This window comes from Perna viridis, chromosome 6 (assembly GCF_037379345.1).
Source record: "Perna viridis isolate PV_CMFRI_1.1 ecotype Kerala chromosome 6, ASM3737934v1, whole genome shotgun sequence".
NCBI lineage: Eukaryota > Metazoa > Mollusca > Bivalvia > Mytilida > Mytilidae > Perna > Perna viridis.
The window spans coordinates 12,595,533-12,620,557 of record NC_142450.1 but is presented as its reverse complement, the minus strand read 5'-3'; the positions used below and the strand labels follow the sequence as shown (position 1 = coordinate 12,620,557).

At 32.0% G+C, this 25,025-nt stretch overlaps 1 protein-coding gene across 1 annotated transcript; it reads left to right on the top strand.

Annotated features, from left to right (window-relative positions):
* Positions 1-10,785: 10,785 nt before the first annotated feature.
* LOC148613695 (uncharacterized) lies at positions 10,786-21,683 on the top strand. The gene is made up of 6 exons (XM_088587214.1): positions 10,786-10,925; positions 11,553-12,529; positions 13,628-13,785; positions 14,580-14,610; positions 16,496-16,603; positions 17,689-21,683. The coding sequence occupies exons 2-6, from the start codon at positions 11,917-11,919 to the stop codon at positions 17,778-17,780; spliced, it is 1,002 nt and encodes a 333-aa protein (XP_088443340.1). The 5' UTR covers positions 10,786-10,925; positions 11,553-11,916; the 3' UTR covers positions 17,781-21,683.
* Positions 21,684-25,025: the final 3,342 nt, after the last annotated feature.

Here is a 25,025-nt window from a genome sequence, read left to right as displayed (position 1 = left end):
GATTAAAGGATCTAGCGAAACGATATTCTTTCTTTCTGATCAGATCAGCTATAAAGTAAGCCTCATAAGAATGAAGGAATAGATCAGCAAGTGAAGGAGCACAATTTGTTCCCATTGGAATACCGACTGTTTGTTGAACAACGCATACCCCGGACTTGACTTTTTATGAGCAACTCGGCGGCTGTTTCTAGAAAAGCAGATGACGCTTACCCTACCGGTGCACCTGGTCCATGGTCCCAGTTTTTAGTGGAGTCCGAGTTGCTCATTTACTTTTGTTACTTTATATGTATGATTTTAGTTACTTTATGTTCTTTGTTGTGTACGTCTGTTTTCCATGTCTGGTCTTTGTCCCTGGACTACATTCTTTTGATTACCGCTATAACCTTAGACCCCTTGATTACTCTTTCAAATCACTTTGAAAAGAAAAATGAAATGGCCGTCTTCTGTTTACATTGCCATGTTGCTGTGTATCAAGAGCCCGTTTTCTGGCGGGAAAATAAAATAAGAGGTAGATCATAAAATCCTCTAAGTGTAAAAATTGTACAGCAGGTGTGGGGGATTTTTTTTTTTTTTTTTTTTTTTTGTAAGTCATGTTATAGGGTTTTTGTCATAAATAAACTACATATTAATTATTAATTACATAATTTAAAACAGAACAAACAGAACAAAATAACTAGTGTGCCAACTTTACATAACAAGAATATGTCACATGTTTTTTTTTCTGCTATAACTACATGTAGGTCAACTCCACACTACTGACTTCCTGAAATTATTTGGAAACATGAATATTAAGACCAGAGTAGTTTATCACATGTACATGATTAGATAATATTCTAAATCTATAAATATATTGAAAGTTACTAAGACTAGAAACAAAATTTAATAGAGATTGTTCTTAGTCAAATGTAAATCACATTCAAATGAGCCAATGGGGCCCCAAAACAAATAAAATATTATGATTTCCAAGGCGTCTGCTGTCAGCAAAAAAAATTTAAACACTGGGTTTCTATGAATTAGTTTATTTATGAAGAATTATCATATTATCAGAATATCTTTAGTTTTTCTCTTAATTCAAAAAGGAAAATAAAACAAATGGTATTAAAGTTACAGTCACTGCAATAGAAAAAAGGTAAAATATTTATCTAGAAATAATTCATGTAAACATAAACAGTAATGTAAAAATCTAACTAACTTCTATAAAGCATGTACATGTAGGCGGTCCTGCCACACAATATAAACAATCGGAACGAATAGGACTTTTGGACAGCATACGTTATAAACAAGTACAGTGCTAGATTCCTAGTGGAGATCTTTATTAAAAGACATCCTGCGGGAACAATCATTGGATTACGACCAAAACTAGGGCTAAGTTGTTTAGGTTAACTTCCCTCAAATCCAATTTATGTAAAGGGATGACATAAAGTCTACTATATTCAACAAATAATTTCTGTCAAGTAATCCGATATGTTATTCATGAAATAAAATCATGCCTTTGATAATTTCGTGGCGTGAAATCACCATGTGCTATAATACAGGAACTATAAATTTGTATCTAGGTATACCATCTTTTTTGGAAAAAAAAACGTTAGACGGTAAATCACAATCATCGTCCTTGGTAGAAAGACCAAAAGAGGATAGCACAGATTTATGGTTTTCCAAAATCTCTTCTTTGGAGAGTGTGGTAGCAGTATAGGTCTTATCACTGCTATTATTGTCTCCGTCTACCTGTAATAATAAACACTGGATGTAAAAGACAAAAACAATGTTGTCTTGGGCTTTGTCTGCTGGTACGACAACATACTTTTCATGTATAGTAGACAATAGTTTTGCTACATCGGGGTCTTTGAAAACTGATGTAGCCTTGGCACTCATTGACCTACTTAAAACTTTCATTCGTTTCAAAATTAAAGACCTCACGGCCTTTGACCACTCTGAAAAATTGAAAATTGAAAATGAAAAATCTTGAAGATGAGAGATAAACAATCAAATTAAATCGTATTTTATTTTTGTTTATGTGAAGAAAATTTATTAATTTAACTGAGAGATTCTATGACTTTTTTTATTTCAACGTAACGAGTAAGTAAATATTTAGTATAAGACTTAAGGTTTCGGGATAAAAAAAAAATATGTTAAAACTTGTAATAAACTACCCATTTATAAGCAATTCCATTATATGTTTGGAGACATTTTTCCGGTATGACTTTCAGCAATTCGAAAACTATTTCATTGAACTTCTTGGTCGAAGACAGTGCTCAAATTACTCTTAATAATGATTATATAGCAAGACACTGTAAATTACTTAATACAGACGCTAGCATGTAAACGTCCATATTTTGCAATATAACTACTGCAAAAGGATGATATTTTTCTGTAAAAATGACTAAACAGACCTTTCTATTTCCGTGCAGACAGATACTAAATAATAAACAAAAATAAAGAACACGAAAATGAAAGTACTTTAACTGAGATAGATGTGCAGAGCTATACTACTGGACTGAAATCCTTGAATATTTAATTTGAATTTGTCAGCTTGACGAGGGATACATGTATGAGAAAATATCCCAGTGATAGACCCAAAGATATGGAAGCAGATCGGGACATGATTTGTTTATGAATTTATGAAATATGAAAAAAAATAATGAATTAAAAAAAAGTATGCAGTCATACTTATATGGGTACTCAATGTTTTTTTAACGGATATATGAACAATTATGGAAAAATTAAGTTTTCGTACATAATGTTATCCATATGTGTAACGTCACAAAAGACGTACGTACTTAACGCTAATGACACGAGCAGAACTAGGAAAGAAATACAAAGACTTTGCTAAAACATTTTAGTCAACTCCAGTAGAATAAATTTGTTATTCAGGATATTCAAATAGGCCTGCAAAGATCTCGAATGATATATAATCTTTATTGAAGTTGGTTCTAAGTTTCCTTTACATTACATTATTCTTCATTGGGGATAAGAGAGACGTATATAAAATGATTACGAGAAATATATTTTACTTGAAGTGTCTTTAGATACATCTTTATTTTACGATTTGCATTTACTCAACAATGTACGTACGTTTTTCGTAAGTGATGTCCCACATCAACGTTGTTTTTGATGATATTGGCACGTTCATTTGTTAAAGTTATAATCGGATACTTTCTTACAGCACTTTTATTATAACAATACGTTTTAATACCCCTTTCATATCCCAGATTTACTATAGGCATTGGTCTTATGTCCCTTGTGAAGCTGAAAATTAAGTTCAGAATTATCATTTTTTACTTAAGTAGATTAATGTAATAACTTTCTTTTTGTAAAATTTTTGTCTTGATATACTATACAAATTTAAATTTTTATTGCAATGATTTTTATGTTGCGACAAAGCTGATGGAAATACTGATTCGAAAGGAATTCTACAATTACAATATTTTACAAGCCTTGAAAATGAATGTTTATAATCAAAGAGAAGATGCCAAGAAAGACAACTCTGATCTGTGAATAGAACTGCTGTTAAGCCGCGTTTTGAAAAAATACTAGGATCGACTGACACTAAATTGATAGCACTCGGATATTTCTGTGGTTTCTCCTTTGATTCTGTATAGGTTTGATTTTATCAGATATGTTCATACTTATCGAAAGACAGAGCCTTTGATTCATTGACATGTCCAGTACTGGTCCTTAATTCTCTGATTTGTTGAGAGTTTAAAAAGGTTCTTGCTTGTCCTTTTCTGTGTGTATTTTTTTGGTATTTTAGTTTTGTACGACTTTCTACGTATCTTGTCCTTTTTAATTCAGTTACTATAAGGCCAACAAATGGGTTTCCAATAAAAAAAAATATTTGGGATTAAGAAGTGCACGAATCACTAAGAGCTGCACTTAAATATACAAATCATTATTTATTCATAAGATATCCCCTTATCTGAACCTTCGATTTTGCTATGTCTTCTAACGGAAAATTATTTTATCAACACATATACAACGTTTTTTCTTTAATTTTGCTAAATTATGTTTTTTAAGACTATTTTTTGTAATATTCAAAATACATTTGAAAATGAAACATAGTATTTTTTAATACCAAATATTTTTTTTATCTCCTTCAGAGTTGCCAAACGTGTTTAATGACTGATTATCAATTTTTATTAATACATTAAGTATCATTGTCATGCATACTTACTGGTGATAGTGGCCACCCTTGAGGTCTTATGGTATCGTGATCACCTCAAGAGGGTGTTGACTTGATCCCTGGTCGAGTCACACTAAAGACTTTAAAATAGTTAGCCACTTCCTCCTCGCTATACTTCAGCATATAGGAGCGTGAGTCCCTTATGTTGGGTTGAAATGATAACCATGTATACAAGAATGTATACAAGAGGGTTGACACACATTTCAGTGTGCTAGCTGTTGCTTATATGGGCTAGAACAATTAATATCAGGTTCATGCAGCATTTTAGAACAAAGTATGTTCGATTGGTCAACCGTTCGTGTCCTTATACGCATGAAATATATGCCATAGGACGTAAAACTACAATCAATCAGATTGTCAATCAGTCGTATGTTGGTTTAAATTGTTGATTTGTTCTCTTCGTTACTTTTATACTGATGACCTTGCGTTTATCTTAGAATAACAAGTCTGTTCTCATAAATGTTTGATTTCAAAATGCCATTTAGTCAAATTCCGTTATTAAAAGAAACGTATTCTCGGTACATATAAATGCAGACGGTTAGTCTGTTATATAATTCTCCGTAAATAAGATTTTATCTTACAAATAAAAGCAATATAGAGTTGTTTAAACTGAATAATAAAGAGGTATTAAAACAACAGACAAATTTATCACTTAAGTGTCCACTCGAACTGATGCAGTCAGAAGTGAACTTTACACAACGTCTGTCTTTCATGATTTTATCGACTATGATAATACAAGTGCAGGACTACTGTTTATTTTTTCTTAGCTAAGGAATTGTTTGAAGGAGGAAATACATGGAATACAATTCGAATACTTTACTGATCGAAATTAAAAGTACTATTAATATTCAAAAGAAAAGTTTTGAAAAACCTAAATAACTAGATGAGATGCATCATTTCTATTTCATGCTGGTGTCAGTCCTCTAACAAAAACACTATCACATTTATCCATTATGACGCCATAGCATGCAAATGCTATATAATCAACACTGGTATATTTACGACGCAATGAAAAAAGGGAGGCGTATCGCGCTTTAAAATCCAGATTTACCTACCATTTTGTTTGAAATCCTATACCAAGATAGGACCATTACGGTACAAGCTGCTCCGGTGGTGTAATATCTATTTTGCCAGATTTTTTTTAGACTGACTTTGATTATTAATCGAATTAGTGTTCGGTACTTTTGTTGTAACCCTTATAACTTATAAATGCTAGGAACTTCTACCCGGTTTACCTCACAAGTTATCGCGAAACTACCTAATACGGCATTCTTCATTGGAAAGGATGCATCTAAGGTTGTCAATGATACAACTTTTTTGTAGGGTATAGGTGGTTTTGTTTTATTTTGTACTTTGAATTCTTATCTCGGAGCCGGTTTTTGCTTGTTTCATTCTAACCCACTATACAACTCAATGATTACTCATTCACCGAGTATCGATGAAGATTACTATAGATGTTTATTCAAAATATAAAATTTGACATATTATATTTTTTTACAAAACTTTGCTAGCCTCAGTATTTAATGCCACTGACATTTATGATCAATCTGGAAAAACATAGGACGCTTACCCTACCGTTGCACTTGGTTTATGCTCGGGACAACTTACTTTTGTTTCTGTACGTTATTCTGATCATTTCATGTTATTTGTTATTTCTTACTTTCCTCACAGATACCAAAAATCGGGATCATTAGTGTCAATGACCACACAAGAGAGTCTCACCAATGAAAATGGAAACAAGTTATCGGATAAATTTATCTAGTAACAAAGTCTTGGAATCGGTTTCTGCTGTGAGGTTTCTTTCTAGTTTTAATAACAATGTTGCACAGTGTGTGGTATTGCTTTCCAAACCTTGTTCGCGATTAATTTCTCCATTTCACAAAGTGCGACTGTAGGTTCAATTTTTGACAGGCGTGGACTAGTTTATTTCATTTCAACCTTCTAAACAGGAAATTAAAACGTTAAATAAATTTCGAAATCAGACAACAGGAAACCCTCGATCCAAACCATCATTTCTCGTTGTTTCAATAAAAATACTCAGTGTGGGGCCAAAATGCACCTTCTACGGTTAAAAAAAAAATTTAAGAAAGTATATGCCCGGTTATCAACCATTTTTTTAAAAATATTTTCTGTTATAGCGTAATTTCGTCTAAAAGACGTTTAGTTCACAAAACAAGATAAGTTATCGGAAATATTTCAATTATATAATTTGATTGTCTTATTGTCATTAAGGAAACTTAAACTTGAGTGCAAAACAAAAACAAAGTTAATGCTATATATATGGAAGTGACATCATTGCATTCTCGGCTATCGTAATTTTTACCGATAAAATTATATCACTAACGAACTTACTTTTATTTAATCAAGAACTGTAAAATGTTTACACCATTACATCAATGTTGCAATTAAAAAATCGGACTAAACCTAAGTTGTTGTACAAAACGCATGGAGGTCTGTATAAAGAAATATTTAAAATACTACTGTCTTCTTCATGTGTTCTCGTGTTAGTGTTTCCGGAATTGACTTATCCAAGGATTCCCTCGTTTTTATCTTCAGGATGATCGCCTCTTTTCTTATTGAGACAATTAAATAAATTGACTGAGTAACCACTTACATAACTTTGTAAGATCGGAGAGATATTAATAAATAAACTGAAGTAAACACATTTAAATGTATACAGACTTGTGAATATGATTAAAGTTGTGGGAAATTTTTTATAAATGAAATCAAAGTGTCTCATAAAATCTGGATTAACCCACCATTTGCATATAAAATTCCTGTACCGAGTCAGAACCAGAGATGGTGTAATTGTAATGGATTGTCAGCTGTAATTCATTACATTTCTTAAAGTAATCATTGTAATCATTAGTCAGACAACAAATCTGATTATATGTAATTTAATTGAATCGGTTACTTTTCAAAATACCCCTTAATTCTGATTACTTTATTATAACATTATGATTACGATGGAAATAACAAAGTCTCCAACGGTAACTATGGATAACGAATGAGGTCAACAACAAAAAAGAGTAAAATGATTGTTAATTATTCAATGCTTCCTTGTGAATTTTTTTTTATTTGTTTTTGTTTTTGTTTCTGTTTTTTGTTGTTTTTTTTTTATTTTTGTGAAGATATAACATGTTGATTCAATACCAACAAGTAATAAATTATTATTTTGATAAAAAAAATGTTTGCAAGAGCTATCAAAAGATCCTATACAATTGTTTTAAGTGTCAGTCTCTGTAAGAATCAGGTATTGGGTGAAACATGGTATGAAAAACTCTATCTTTTTGATATTATAATTTGACTATTTGCACCACCAGAAACAAGGAAAATAGACAAGATTTTCCATATCATGCTGGACCATTTTAGCTACAATTTCATTGCAATGCAAAGGAAATGAAAATTTCAAGGGTTCTGAGCAAAACCAGTCATGCAAAAATCAAATAATGGTATTTTCAAATAGAGAAAGCATCCTCGAATGAAATTTTATTGTCAGATCGATGGGGTTTTGACATGCATGTTTCTGATTTTTCCCATTTTGGCTGATTCTTACAAACACTTACATTTAATGAATTTGATAAGAAGTACAAAAGTAAAAACCAAGGGTATATCAAATTTATCCCCTCAAAGAAAATACCCTTACCTTAACATTAAACGACCGCAAAAGTGCTAAGTGAGTTCATTTTATGATTTTAAGCTATATTTGTGTACAGTGCCAAATGTCTAAACATTCGTCCGCGCTCCCATACGTGTGCAAAGGAATATGTGTGTATTGAAGCGTAAACATAAACACAGTGTATCAATATAATCGACTGAGGCTCTCAGAGGGTAACTTTGACTGTCGGATAGAATTAAAAGGATTGAACAGCTATTTTCGGTCGTTCATGCATGTATGAACGGATCTCTCCACTCCCAAACATTACATGAACAGTCTTCGGCCGTTTATTGAGTTTGGGAGCTCTGAGATCCCTTCTCATATGCATGAACAATCGAAAATAGCTGTTCAATCCTATAATATTATGACTGCAGCAATATAATTAGTATGATAGATAACGATATGTATACCCGTTATGAACATAGTATGACACATAGAAGTCACAGTATAGTAGCGATTCGTTTGTCAATTTCTAGCAGCCGATCCCAAACTTCCATAATTACCACAGTATTAAATATTATTAAGTTAATTACAGCGCATAGACACCATTTTTATCACAAACTGCATATTAACATAATAAATATTACAAGTCAACGAAGTAATGAATATACACTTTAGCTCTTGTGCAAAGAAATACATGGTTTTCCTACTTCAGCACTTGTGCAAAGAAATACATGATTTACAGGGTAAATAATATGCAAAATCTATTAGCATAGACCGAACGTATTTTTTTTTTTTTTATAGTTTTTTTTCAATACACCGACATAAAAATGCATTTTTTTGTTTAAAGTCATTAAACATGTTGCTCAAAAATGCTAAATTTTAAAATATTAGGTCATGAATATGCATGAGATGGTGATCGGATCTTGGTATTGATAATTATTTGACCCTCCAACAATGGACTAGCGACCGGTATCTATATGTAGTAGTGGATCGTTAGCTCATCGCTAATAGAAGTAAATTATAGAAATCGGGTTATATTGCGAGTGGCTGTCAACTAAGCTCCACGCAACGTATGCTATAAGAGATCCCAATCAATTCCCCTAATTTTTCGTTGTATACAAAAATGTGCGAATATAGTTTCTTTTGTGTATGTGTGATTTTTTTTCTTTTCTATCATAAACTTTATTGCTTAGTATTTGCTTAGTAATTGTAGGGTAAAGATAAAAATTAAATGGTATATTGTTTAATCCTGCAATTAATATGTGGAAGTTGTGCTTTGGTCCTGTGAACGATGGTCACAATTTAGGATATTTCGTAGTGGTCAGTTTTCATGTCTAAGGAATAAAAAAGAGTATGAATTCTTCTAAAAACTCTCACAGGAATTTTAATTTATGTATATTAGTGAAGTTTTATTGAGTTTGAAGCGGTGAAAGTTATTCAACAACGAGTCACAGTAACCAAAATAAAATCTAGGGTATAAAATTCCGACGTGTAGTGAAACACTTACTAAGCTGTTGTTTAAGGCTATCTCGACTAAAATACTGTGAAAGTACTATTATTGGCCAAACCACGAAATTTGATTCCCATCGAAAAAGAAGATTCCCATTGATGTGTATACTGATAACCTCAAAACAATGAAATCAAAAATCCACGAAGTTGTGTTTATTCCCTAATCCACAAAAAGTGGTATCCACGAATTAAAGTACTTTCACAGTAAGAGGTACATATGAGAGTAACCACTTATTACCATATTGCTCTCATCAATTCCTTTAAGTTGGCAAATAACAGTCTTTTATAACTACAGATATAAGGAAGTCGATATCAAAAACCCACCGAATTCAGTTTAATGTTTTGTAAAGAAACAGTTACTGATCACATAACCAGTTTTAGTATTTCATTTGGTTGTTGCACTTTTTGGGATAAAATTATATGGATTGTACAAGACATTGGCCATTTAAAAGAGTTATCGTTCTTGATTTGGTTTTGATTTGGTTGATTTTAGTGGTAGATAAATGTATGATTTTCAAAAAAAGTGCAGATCTGAATACAGAAATGATTATCGTTATGTGAAAGTATAGCATATTTATACTGAAAAGGCATCGTTTGTTTGGGTTTTTTCTACACCATTAATCACTTTATTATGAGCCGGTATTGACTGGCACTTAAATATTATACTTTAAGGTTTGTTTGTTTGTTTGTTTTGTTTTGTTTTTTTGTTTTTGTTAGAGGGCTTTTAATTTTTTGTTCAATTGTTTTCAGTTTGAAAAGGACGCACTGCACACACCGGATCAAATTGAACTATTGTTTTCTTGAAATATACTGAAAAAATATCGAATCCAACCTCAATAAGTTTGACAGTCTTTGCGGAAAGAATTACTAGTATGTTAACCTACTAATGAAACTGGTCGTTCACAATAGTTCTGAAACACGTTACATATTTTTCTTTTAAAATGCAGCCATTATGAACGAAATATAGAAGTTTCTACATACATTTGTATGTCTGATTGATAGTTTGCGGTATAATGTTTTTTGGTATATGTTTTCATGCATATAAGGGTGGAAACGTTCGATAAAAAGAACAGCCTATGTGTATTATTATCCCAACATGATAGGTCGGATTTTTATATAAACGTCGACAGGCAGAATTAAAGTAACAACCGCAGACTCCACTTGCTTGTATTTTAAACACTGCATTGATGAGCTTCAATTATAAATATTTCTTTTTAAGTTTAAAAATTTTTTGAAGAAGTTTTTAAATAAAGCGGCATTTTGCAAATAGTATTCTGTCTACAGTTGTAACTGATACTGTCGTTCCAACTTCAATAGTAAGGATTATCGAACATATTATACCATATGAATGCCTTATTTACTCTTTTTAAAAAAAATTAAAAAAATTATTTTAATGTAAATATTTTAATATTTTTCTACAAAAATTATGTTGACATATCGATCTGTAAGTCGTCTTCGTTACAGGGAAACACCTGAGCTATTTAAAACGTACTATATATTTAAATTTCATGACGTATAGATGTCTTGTGATTATTTGTAATATTTCGTCTAGAAACTTCTGGAAACGCCCTTATAGAACTGAGAACTCGTGACCGTTAGTCATTTTCTTCTAGAGACTTCTAGAAGTTCGAACAGGTATGATTCGCTTCTTTTTTTAAATCATGTTAATGTTTTATGCATAATTACAATAAAACATTTCTTTAAACTGATAAAAGTCATTTGTGTTATTTGAAGTCGAAATTCAATGTTTACAAATCATAAATTTAGCATTCATTTGTTACTGAACATTATATGTGTAACAGTTGAAACACTGAGTTGAACGAGAAATGCCAGTAAATATGTTTATGGATCTTGGATCTTTTATACTGTTATAATTTACCAATACGTTTCCTAAAGTCTCACTTAAACATGACATTGATTATCTGTTTGATGTCAAATGGCGACGCCATGTGGATTTCACATTTGAAAAACAAACTACCAAATCTGTTGATTACATATGCACAACATTCTTGGCTTTATAAAAATATCAGTCTTCAAAATTGCTCTTTTAAAAGTGGATAAATGTTACACATTTAATGTTTATTTATATTCTATTTCGTGGTGATCAGTGCGTAAGTTACGAGAAACGATCATACGATGCTATTTTTAGATTAGGAAAAATCCACATCTATTTATATCTATAACAGAAATATACTGTTTTTTTTTAAATTTTAATTAACTATTCATTTGATACATTCACTTATCCTTTTATTTTCATTTTAGATTATCGAGACTCAAATATTATCACAGATTTTCTGTTCCCTTTTTTAAATACTTGTTATTCATTATGGGTGTGCTTAAAAATCCGGACGAACAACAAGGCAGTCTGATTTCGCCGTGGAATCTTAAATTTGTATGTAATCAAACATCGAAGTTTGTCAAAAAGGGAGTAAACAGATACCTTGTTATAAAAACTGCATTTTATTCCCACGGGAAAGACAAAATCACAGAAAGTTAGTTACTTTTTTTAATTAAGATCCTGTCTTCTTTGTCATAGTATTCGTCAAAAAGTACAACGTTAAAAAATAATTTGACAGAAAAAAAACATCATCTGTTTATTTTGCTGTACAACTATTGTATTTCAATTATGACGAACGTACAAACATTTGATTTCGAAAAGACACTGAAGCTTGCCAGTTATGTTAATTGGCCAGATTGTAACAGATCCCAATATTCACCTGTTCAATTAGTGAAATCGGGATATAGTTATACGGGACAGAGAATGATAGTCAAATGCGATGACTGTGACGTCAAAGTTGACATTCAAAATGATGACGTTATATCGTTATCTAAGAGTCATGAAAGGTCTTGCAGAATTAACGACACTTTACGAGGAAACGTAGTTACAAATATTAGTACACTATCTAGTGGAAACGAATGCTTATCAGCAATGTGCAAAACTGATATGACAATCTACCCAAGTTTGCTGTCAATTAAGGCAGCACCAGAAGAATGTTCATGCTCAAAATGTCTGGTTTCATTGGTTACTAGTGAGTGTGGTTTTAGGTCGAGAGACATATATGGGTTCCGTAGATTGTCAGGTTGCAGTCTTATTATGAATGTAAAAAAGAAACTGAGCAGTCAAAATGGACCGGAATACCCTGATCAATCCGACAAAGTCAACCGTCTGAACAGTTTAAGAGAGCTATATGAATTTGAAGAGGCAGAGGATATAGCGGAGGCCGGTTTCTTTTCTGGAAGTAAGATATTGCTTTTAAAGGTCCTGGTAAAATGCAAAGAAAAATCTGTAACACGCATGTCAATAAACCCATCGATCTGACACTATAACTTCACACTAGGGAGTCTTTTACATATTAATGCATGTTAATAGCCATTACATGTATTTGATATCACAATAACTTGATGTTTCATCCACTGCCTGATTCTAACAACGACTAATATTTAATTTTCATTTTTTTTAATTAAAAGGGCAAATGCAGAAAGATTGATCCTTGGTCATGTCATGAATTTCAAAATACTGATGTTCAATTAGTGAACTATCACTCAAAAGTGTGTTACAAAAGATTCTAAAACATTTGTTTAGGATTTTAGCCGACAAAAGTTCAGGTCACTTACATGTATGCTCTTCATGTTCACTTTCAGTAAGGTAGACTCTAAAATCATTGTAGCATATTCAAAAGCACCTTAGAGATTGTGTTTTTGTAAATTTATTATACCAAATTAAAATAAAGTTGTCCTAAAAACAATAAATCTATATGAATTACATATTTCCTACTTCAGCGTGATAGTCGAACATATTGTAGACCGCATACATTATTCAGTATTGCAAATCAGGCGCTGATTGGTTGAAATATAAAGCGGCCTTGGAATGCTGTGTGATTGTAATGCATTATCTATAAAATCTTTGTGGTTGAAAGCGAGTATGTGACGTTTCTAAAGTTGTCTAAATGACACAGATGCCGAAAAACGACAAAGTAAAATTTTCGATTTTAACAAGTGGTCGGGTCACCAAAATGTTAAATTGTGTATAGAGACTTTTTCAGGTGTCTTGTTGAGACATGTTTTCCGACTATTCTCAATTTGGTTACTGTGAAAGTACTTTAATTCGTGGATACCAAATTTCATGGATCAGGGAAGAAACATAAGTTCGTGGATTGTTGAATTCTCGGTTTTGAAGTTTTCAGTATACACATCTATGGGAATTTACTATTCGTTGGTAACCAAATTTCGTGGCTTGACCTACCCACGAAAACCACGAAAATTGGTACCCCACGAACAATAGCACTTTCACAGTATTAAAAGATTGTCTGAACATGAACAAACGGATTATTCTTCAGGATATGGCGAAAGCATGCTTAGTTGCTTTTATTGTGGATTGAGCTTGTGCGATAATTTGCTCATATATAATCCATGGAGGGAACACGCAAGATGGTGCCCCGTTTGTCCTTATCTACGGATGGAAAAACCTGAGCAGTTTATTCACGATGTCATTCATGTAAGTTTCATTATCAGCATATTTCGTTGGTGACATATTTCTTTATCCCACCCCTGTATCGCAGTGAAAAATCTTAATCGTACCACTACTCGCAATTTCGCCATATCATTTCCGTTTCTGAGATTCTCCGAATTGATCGGAAAACAACCTTACTTCATACTGCAATTCATTTCTGTTTTAATCTATATGACCAAATTTCTATTACATGGTAAGATTTGTATCATATGGGATATCAACCCTTCTGCCAGACACCCTTGGATATCTCGGGATGATGTAGCATCTGATAAATATTTTGCCATGTAATCATTCTCTATAATAAAAGTGCATGGAACCTATGATACCTCAAACCTATTACAGTAAAGCGATTAGTGCAATTTTCGGCTGTTTTAGTTAGTGTTTAAACCAATACGAATTAATGCTATAATGCAACATATGGTTAAATACATTTCTTTAAGGAGGTAGACCTGAGTTTAACTGACCATAACTCTTGAAATCCGTGATATGTTTGTATCATATTCAATTTCACCAAAGCATATCAAGATTTCATTTGAAATAGAATTAAATCAGTCCAAGTTACTTTGAAGCATAAATAAGATCGACGAAAAAGCTGTATACAAACGTTCCAATGATTTGTAAGAATCGTGTCCGTTACCCTAGGTCTACCTCCTTAAACGTGCATGTTCTACAAACTGATGGAAAATGTGTGGTTCACATGTTTGAATAGGTCTTGACACTATGCATTTCAGTTTCAATAATATCAAATACAAATCAGTAATTATGTTTATCTATTTTAGGACACAAAAATGTTGAAGAGGTACTACAAAGGTATGTAAAATATATAATCGTTTCATTAATCAAGCATTATGCATTTTTTACGACCTCAAAAATATAATGTTTGCAAAATGTTATAGCACTGTCGTCGTCCGCTCTGTCATCCGTGTTGTCGTCTGTGAACTCGTGTTTTTTGTGATACTATTTAGATATTAGTTGGATGATCTTGTAAAATTATATAACAAGATTACAAACACAGGAGGAAGGTTGGTAATGATTTGGAATTTATTTGCACAAACCGTTTTGAAATAAGGGACAAAAAGAATGCCTTAAACAAGCATTTCATAGAATACAAATAGTTTACTTCAGTAAGATCCATTTATATACACATGATACTGATCCACAATATTCTATATCGCTACGTCATACTGGAATTTTTTTGGGGGCTATGATTTGAAACGTTTCGAAACGCAGGGCCAAACAGGGATAACAAACAAGCACTTTCCTGATGCCAACTTTTACATGTAGTATACGGGACTCCTTTAAAATGTATTATAAGGTGATACCCCAAATCAAGCAGTAGTTCCGTAAACATCATGCAAAATCTAAAAAACAGTTTTACATCCCAAAAAAGGCTACATTTTTGTTTTTTGTAATGAAGTTGTTTTATGGATCTTTATTATGAAATGTGTAATTATCTAGTCTAATCATTGAAAATCCAATAGATTCTATTGTTTTTGAGTGTCATTTACAGAGTTACCTTCCTTAATTTTGAAAGAGTAATCAAGGGAACCAAGAGTATAGCGGTTATTAAAAGAATGCAATCCAGGGACAAACACCAGACATAGAAAACAAACATACACAACATAGAACATAAAGTTACTAAAATCATACAAAGTAACACAAGCAAATGAGCAACTCGGACTCCACTAAAAACTGGGAGCATGGACCAGGTGCAACGGTAGGGTAAGCGTGCTCTGCACCCGCCGAGTTGCTCATAAAAAGTTAAGTCCGGGGTAAACAAACGAGGAAAGGAAAACTATGACCTGTTGAATAAATAAGTTTTCATGATGCAGATGGATACACCATAAGGATCCACGAGTTCATGATGACGACCATAAAACTTCTTTAGTGAAGACTTCAATCTTGTAGCAACATAACCCTGTTCCAGAGCCTATTTGTTAGAGTTCTAGTGCGATACAAAAAGTCTGCGTAGTTTCGGCAAGCTGTGGCATAACGTATGAGTTGTGATATGAATACTCCATACGCAGATGCTGAAGGAATGTTGCCACAGATGGTAGAAAAGTTGACAATTCTGAATGAAAATTAATCACGTTTGTCGTAAAGTTTGGTCAGTAGTTTTCCTTTACCATCGATTCTAACTGTAGGTCAAGATATAAGGCTGACCTACAGTACATTCTATATATTTTTTTCCTAAGAACACGGGTTATATGAAAAACCCAATGCTAATTTCTATTTAATATGGCAATTCAAACAAAACATCAAAAATAAAAATATGTAGGCTTTTCGCCCATGAATCACATTTTGCATGATTCTTAGCTGGAGTGCTTTTTAAGATTTTATTAGGGTTTGTAATGATTATATGAACCATTGAAGAATTCATAGTTAATAAGGAGCTACTTGTTTTCTGGTAAAATAAATATTTTTTGTCAAAAGTGTAATCGCAATCAAGGCTGTTTAAATATTGAATTTTGTATCAGTTTTTGTTCTCCGTGTTCAATTTTCCACACCTGCCGTCGTGAAAAATCTTTGTTCTTCGAAATATTTTGTTTTGGATCTATCTTTTTATGTAAAAATGCCAATTATTTAACACTTAATTCAAGCAAACATACATTGTAGTGATTGCATTCTTCGTCTTTTTTTTTTACAAAATGTGTATATTTATACTCGAATTATATAATTTTTTTGTGTATTGTAGCTTATGATAGACCAAATGAAATGAACATCAGTATTGTGGAGGATGCTTTGCAAACATTCCCAAGAATTATAATAGAGGAATCTATTCAGTCATTTTTTCAAGAATTCGGTAAGTTTGACCTTTCTTCTTTTTCTTTTTTTTAAAATTTATATGTAATAAAGGACGAAGTCGTCATAAAGATTATCAAATCGAATTTTCAAGTTTAACCTCAGAAGCACTGAGAGCCATAGTGCAGTCGTTCATGAGGTTAACCTGTTATACCGAGAAAGGATCTTTACTAGTTAACCATCGTTAAAGTTTGAGGAAAAAAACTTAGTTGATGAAATACTGTAAAAGAAATAATCATTTATAATCAACTTCGTTCTCTTACAGATGACACCTGCCTTATATCAATCGTTTTACTTGTAATTTATTTCTTGGTTTTGTAATTGTTTTGTAATTCAGTTTGTCCGTAGTTTTCTGTCTTTTTTGTACCATTGTGGCCAACTTAATATTTTTCGTACTTTATATATTTTCATAAAGTGATAAAATGTCTGTAGGGACTTCTCAAAGTCGTATGACAGTTGCACCAGTAAGGTATCTTCCATTATTCACACATCATCTTTATCAAACGATAAACATTTTTCAATGACTTATATTATTAGATTTTGTATTTATTTTGTATTGCATTTTATAGTTTCCGTTCAACTTTCCGACCAACACGTATGTTGCGATATTGTATGCTTAACGTTTTGATTACAAGTGATATCACACGACTTACATCGGCTGCATGTTTATAGTAAATGTCTCTCTGGCAAACGTATCAGAACCAAGTCAAAAGGATGTGGTCAAATAGCTCATTGTATTTGCCTTTTTTCCCCTTTTATTAAAGTCACCATAAAACAAATATATATTTACACAAGTATTATCTTTAAAAAAAAGATGTCCAATGAAGGAAATTGTTTTTCTTTTTACTGAACATTTCCTAAATTTCATTCAAGAAAATGACAAATGGTCCGCAATTTTAATGTCCGATATCATTATTAATATATAGCTAATCAGGAAACAGAATTGCAACCAGGTGACTTGCGTTTCAAAAGAATAGCCCCTTAAAGGTCAAATGGTAAAATGCAAAACTATACCGACTGTGTCAGAATAAAAACTGGATATACTTGTTCTGTTTATATAAAAGGGTGTACTTTTTTTATTTACAGGCAGTTTTCCGAAAGCAGATGAGTTGTTTCATATTTTGAAACAAAAGAAGGAACACAAAACATTTGAAACAATCCCGAGGAGCTGTGTGTGATAGACTTACTTCAAATGCTACTTTAATGTTTTCTCGGCAATGTTTTGTACAATGACTTCCCTTTGTTGTTATCATCTGTATTGAAACTTCTGTCATTTATCTCTGTGAGCATTTTGTTTTGTTTATATGACTATATTTCAGTATGTAGTTTTATTTTATATGATGTGTCAAGAAACAGTCTTATCCTATACACAGTTATGCATAGATGAAAGTATCAGATACGAAGTAATTAAGGAACACACAGGTACCGAATTAGAAATGACCCACCACCGTTTTTAATGTAAATTACAGTTTATACTCCCCTGTCGTGTATGCTTATTTGTTTTGAATGTGCTTTTATTTATGTCGATGTTTTCGTAGGAGCATATAATCAATTTGTCAGTGGGTTGAATACTTACCTAAAAGGGGTGTTACCTTTTAGAAGCTTGTGCTTTTTTTTTACTTATTCATATCAATCGTTGATAAACTGTGACATATTGATACTTGCCATTTTTACTGTGCGCTCAAATAGTGTAAATTAAAAACAGTAAAATAAGGACGGTTCACAAGATGTTTTTCATAAATTATTTGTATGTTTTTGTATTATTATTATTTCAACATTTTTCATTTTTACTTTCATTTTGTCTTGATGATAATAGTACTTATAATATTTTAAGTAGCACTCCAGCTAAGGATAATGCAAAATGTGATTCATGGGTAAATAGCTTTATATTTTTATTTTTGATATTTTGTTCGAATTGTCATAGTAAACAGAAACTAACATTCAGTTTTTTTTTATATAACCCGTGTTCTTAGGAGATAAAAAATTAATAGAATGCACTGTAGATTCAAAATTATGGTCGACAATTCTATAAGTGACACTCAAATACAATATAATCAGTTGAATTTTCAATGTTGATTATGTCCTAAGAGCAAGCAGATTTGAATGAATAATTACATATTTCTTAATATAGATCCTTGAAACAAATTACAAAAATACAAATATGTAGCCGTTTTTGGGGTGTATCACACATTTTTCAGATTTTGCATGATTCTTACAAAGACTGCTACTTAAGTCACAATAATTTTCATTCTTAGTGCTTATAATTTATAAAGCATGTTCAATCTGTAATATGCCTAAGCTGTAAACGAGAGAAACCATTGCAAAAACTATAGATTTTTATTTTGGTAATCAAATTTTTGAAGAATTAAAAATAAAACATCACCAAAAAGCGTAAACAAAAACTCACACACACACACATATTATATGTAATTATCTTTTATCGTTTGTCTAGATATTCTAACTGCTATTCAAGTTCCAGGACATTGCTATTTACATGTAAGATACCTAGGTTGCTTTTCCAAAGAAGTTGTTTGAACGACTAATTAGGAAACTTCTAGTAATCGCATTTTGTCGCTTTTTTATGTGTTAAGCTATTGAAGGGGGGGGGGAGATTTATAAAATTAATGTAGCAAAAACTCTCCAATCAATTGATTAATGTTCACTTTTTCATTACCATAAAAGCAAGAGATATTTCGGTAAAAAACTTTAAATAAGAGGTTAAGCTATAGCCTATATTACTCTTTTTGAATTCATATGTTTACAAAATGATATAAAGACCATACTCTTCATGTATGAGATCTTATTGAAAACATATAAATACCATATGATTTTTATTGAACTGTTTCACATGAATTAAATCTCAGAAACATATGAAAAATATATCTTGTAATTTTTCATGTGATAGTCTGCATAAATCATCTCTAGATGATTCGTCATTTATTAAACATTTAACTTTGATGTAATTATTGTACCATTTTAATTTTTTAGAGTAAATCACTACATATCTTGTTTATTATTGTATATGCATTGCTCTGTTATAATATCTGCATAATGTAGGGTTCGAATTTTGACAGGAAATATTCTTTTTTCACAGCAGAGTTCTTAACTTGACTCTAATAACAAATTAACCAAAGTTGTATTTTAATTTTGCAAATATATGTAGGCAAAAGATTTGGATGATAACTTTTGCATAATTGTCAGATACAATCTAGGGTAGCCGTTTATATCATTGTATGCAATTTAAAAAGCAATTTTAAGTACCATTTAAGCAAAAGGCAGCAGCAAGTAATAAGAAAAATGGCTTGATATAAATCTTTTTACCATCGAATTTCCACCCACTCCCCCACATCACATCACCCACTATTTCCATTCCTCTCTATAGTAAATCCCATTGAATCCCTATAGCATAATTTACTATACAAAAATTATTACTTTACATTAATATTTATAATACATTAAGCATTTTAGTAAATAATAATGATAATAATATGATAAACAACAACACACACACCACACACAATACTTACACACCCACACATAAACTTGTAAACTTTCAACATACCACATATCAAATATAGGATTGATTGTTGACTACATAAATTAGGTTTAACAATTATGCACTGTTCGCATTTTAAAACATTCAAACATATTTTGTATGGCTTTGTTCGGTAAACAATCTTGCCATCTCATAACCGCCATGACATTTACGTTGAGTTTCTTTTTAATTATAATTTATGTTGTATGCATGGTTGAAATACAATTTACCACATTTTATTGTTCTTGTGCGAATAAATTGTACATTTTTTGTTAGTCAATTCTGGTCAAGTATTCACTAGAAAATCTTTGTCCAGTAACTGTCTTTTTGCAACCACTAAGCTAACACTAAATTGATGGAATAATTGTAAGTTTAACCCTGTCAGAGTTTTCCTCTTCAAAAAGGACATATGATCAAGTACTAAAGAAATATGATGATTAAAATTTATAACTATAGATAATATTTTCAAATCAGCAGATCGAAAGATTTGAAATAAGATAGCAAAATATATTATGATCGTTATTAAAATGTTATTCAAACTTAATTTTATAACTGCAGGAAAACTGAGCCTTGGAAACAATATCTACTGTTACAAGTAATTACATTGAAAAAATGTCATATAGTAATGTCAGGCGCTGATACAAAGGGGGACAGGCCCGGCGTATAATTCCCTAAAATTGGGAGGAATTGAAATTGATTTTTCTACAAATTCTACCCCTCGAAAAAGTTTTCTTACTTTGCGTCGTTCAGCCTTTAATTAAATCAACGCCCCTAATCTGAAATTTTGGATCCGCCCCTGATTGAAGAAGCATAATTGTTATGTGCTTTGAAAATAAATTTAATTGTATTTTTACCCTACTATTAGTATTATGCATGTTGTAAGTTATGGGTCAAAACATTTTTTTCTCGACTTAGATATTCTTTTAATGTTAATGTTAAACAGTTTAACAAATTTAACAATGATTTTGAGTGATTATTTTTCTATTGAGAGATACAAAAATGGAATGTTCTGTCATTTCTCATTTCATCTTTTAGCAGAAATACAAGACGATTTCGCATGATAAATAACCGTTCATTTCATTTCATGAATAAAATGTCTCAGGTTGACTTAATAAAAAAATCAAATAAATAACATTTGTCACTTAAATCGCTAAGTTCTAATGGGTAGAGATATTTGAGTATAATTCTGTGTAAGAATCAGGCAGTGTGTGGGGCATCATTTTTTCTAAATTCAATATTATTTACATCAAAAACATTAAATGGTAGCACATCATGAAAACAACCCAAATGTTTTTTTTTAAATCTTTCCTGAAGCAAGTAATTGAATGATGCAATCTCTGCGATTTTTCTTCAAGGGCCACACCTTATGTACATTTTGCCTGTACAAAGTAGTACTGGAGTACTCAAACACTTTCTCAATTTAGTTCAATTATTTATAATTATATTAGCTATATTTTTGTACTTTTTGCATTTAACATTGTATAGTTTTACTTACTAATGTATGATTTTGTACAAAATATCTAATTATTAAATTTGCTGAAGACTAGTTTTAATAAGAATGTTAATGAGATAATTTTGAAATTCTTCCTATACATACTATAAAATAACCCTAAAAGAAGCACATTCATTGACATATTTAATTCTATATATTAAATATATAAAATGGCATTTGTTTTCATTGTGAGTTAACTATAGTTTATAATTTAACCGATGTATGCCTGATATTAACAAAAAATATATATAAAAAGAGGTCGCTTACTTTTGAAGTTCCCTGAACGAAGCATGTTGATAATGAGTTATCCTCCTTTAAAACTTAAATTTACAAAATGACGTATTCGAAACGAATTTAGGATCGTTGGACAGGGAGTCACAAGATTCCGCAGGCAGTCGGAGATAACTTTTATAATCACTATTCAATTGTAGTGATTGATTTACCGTTACTCATACAAGTAAGTTTTTATTTTCGAATGTTTTCCTACCTATATCACAACATTTTAACATTGCCGTCCTGTTTATTTTTATCGAATAAATCTAAGTAAGTACACCTACAAAATCGATATATTTGTTTTGTTTTTGTTTTTGTTTGTTTGTTTGTTTGTTTGTTTGTTTGGGGTTTTTTTTTGTTTTTTTTGTTTTTTTGTTTTTTTTTTGTTTGTTTGTTTGTTTGTTTTTGTTTGTTTGTTTTGTTTTTTGTTTTGTTTTTTTGTTTTTTTTTTCTGATAATATATAGAGAAACGATGCATTGGTTAAGGTCTCTTTAACTGGAGTTGTCAATTGACCGAATCGTCATGAACAGGGAATAAACAATTAAGTAGCAGTCTTTCTAAAAATCAAACAGAAAGTGATTCATGCCCACCAAAATCACTTTTATTTCTTATTTAGAAACAGTTACTGATCACATAACCAGTCTTAGTTTTTCGTTTGGTTATTGCGCTTCTGAGATAAAAATTATATAAATTGTACATGAAAGAGTAATCAAGGGAACCAAGGTTATAGCGGTAATCAAAAGAATGTAATCCATGGACAAAGACCAGACATGGAAAACAGACATACACAACAAAGAACATACAGTAACTAAAATCATACATACAAAGTAACAAAAGTAAATGAGCAACTCGGACTCGACTAAAAACTAGGAGCATGGACCAGGTGCACCGGTAGGGTAAGCGTCCTCTGCTTTTCTAGAAACACCCGCCGAGTTGCTCATGAAAAGTTAAGTCCGGGGTAGACAAACGAGGGAAGGAACACTATGACCCGTTGAATAGATCAGTTTTCATGGTGCTGATGGATACACCATAACGATCCAGGAGTTCACGATAACGGCCATAAAACTTCTGTAGAGATGACTTCAATCTTGTAGCAACATACCTCTGTTCCAGAAGCCTATTTGTTAGAGTTCTAGTGCGATACAAAAAGTCTGCGTAGTTTCGGCAAGCTCTGGCATAACGTACGAGTTGTGATATGAACACTCCATACGCAGGAGCCGACGGGATGTTGCCACAGATGAAAGGGAAGTTGACAATTCTGAATGAAAAGTCATCACGTTTGTCGTAAAAGTTGATCAATAGTTTACCATCGATTTCTAAGTGTAGGTCAAGATATGAGGCTGACTTCACAGTGTCTGTAGTATCCTTTATCTCAAGTTCTTTTGGATAGATGCGATGTATCAAATCCCCGAAATTAGGATTGTTTAAAGATAATACGTCATCTATATAGCGGAAACTGAGATTGAAGGATCTAGCCAAACGATATTCTTTCTTTCTGATCAGATCAGCTATAAAGTCAGCCTCATGAGAGTGAAGAAATAGGTCAGCAAGTAAAGGAGCACAATTTGTTCCCATTGGAATGCCGACCGTTTGTTGAAAAACACGTCCACCACACTGGACAAATATGTTGTCAATTAAAAATTCCAGCATTTTGTAAACATCTTCCTCTGTATATTTGGAAGATGATTTGGAATTATTTCTTACAAAGTATGAGGAATCTATACCAAGAACTATATATTTGTATCTAGGTGTACCATCTTTTTGGAAAAAACAACGATGTATAATGTTTTTAAGTCGGGATTTTAACTGAGGACGGGGAATAGAAGTATACAGTGTTGAACAATCATAGGTTTTAATGCTATTATATTCAGATAATAGTCTTGAACTGATTGTCTCCAAAAGATCTTTCGAATTTTTCAGGATCCACATTGAATTAATACCACTACGGGCGTAACAAGTGTTGTGGTAGGTCTGTAGACCCTCTTTGACAGTTGTGAGTATAGAAGTTAAAAGTTTTGAAAGTGGTTTGGTGGTACATTTGGCAGATCCAGGTATGAAACGTTGTTTGTATGGATTCTTGTGAAGTTTAGGAATCCAGTACATAGACGGTAAATCACAATCATCCTTGGTAGAGAGACCAAACGCGGATAGCACAGATTTATGGTTTTCTTTACAATCTCTTCTTTGGAGAGAGTGGTAGCAGTGTAGGTCTTATCACTGCTATTATTTTCTACGTCTGCCTCTGATAATAAACATTGGATATAAAACGTTTTGCAGACAAAAACAATGTTGTTTTGGGCTTTGTCTGCTTGTACGACAACATATTTGTCATGTATAGTAGACAATGTTTTTGCTACATCGGGGTCTTTGAAAACTGATGTAGCCTTGGCACTGATTGACCTACTTAAAACTTTCATTCGTTTCAAAATTAAAGACCTCATGGCCTTTAACCACTCTGACAGAGAATCAATGTCTTCTTGTTCTCGTTTTATCCATTTTCTTGCGTAGTCCTCGACGGCATCCATAAGAACTTTAAAATTATAATTCCAATTTATGGAGCGTGGTTCACGGTACTTGGGACCTTTAGAAAGGATATTACGCAGAGATTCGTTTTTGATAATGGTTAAATCTCCCGTAACAACGTGACCAGAAGGACCATATTTGAATGGAGAGGTTTTGCAAGAACAGTCAGGTGGTTTAGCCTTGAAGTCCTCAATCTGGAGGTTCTGCAATAGCCTTTTATAATTCAAAATTTTGGATGCGATGGGTAAAGTATAGGAATATGAAATAATTGGTATGGATTTGTCTTTGAAATATGGGGGAATTTTGTTGGTAACGTTTTTGTGATGGAGTATGTTAGCCAAATTAATTGCATCTATACCTTTGTTGACAAAGGTAGTTGAAGAAATGATCGTTTTTCTTCATTTTGACTTTTCACACAAACTGGTTTAAAGAGTCTGTGGAAACCAATATCCAAAATGATGGCAACAAGTCTGTATAATGATGAGGTGGGGTCAGAAACAGGAGTGTCAAGGTTTGTTTTGTAAAGGGGGTGTAGTAGAGTGAGAAGTATAGAATAAAGTTTGGTTCTAATGTGATGAAGTCCAAGAGGTTTTTGTATG

What these genes read in the sequence shown, in the direction of transcription:
- LOC148613695 (XM_088587214.1), top strand. Translation starts at nt 11,917, where the DNA reads ATGACGAACGTACAAACATTTGATTTCGAAAAGACACTGAAGCTTGCC. An exon ending in TTATTCACGATGTCATTCAT is followed by an intron (nt 13,786 to 14,579) that starts GTAAGTTTCATT and finishes TATCTATTTTAG; the next exon opens with GACACAAAAATGTTGAAGAG. An exon ending in GTCATTTTTTCAAGAATTCG is followed by an intron (nt 16,604 to 17,688) that starts GTAAGTTTGACC and finishes TTTTATTTACAG; the next exon opens with GCAGTTTTCCGAAAGCAGAT.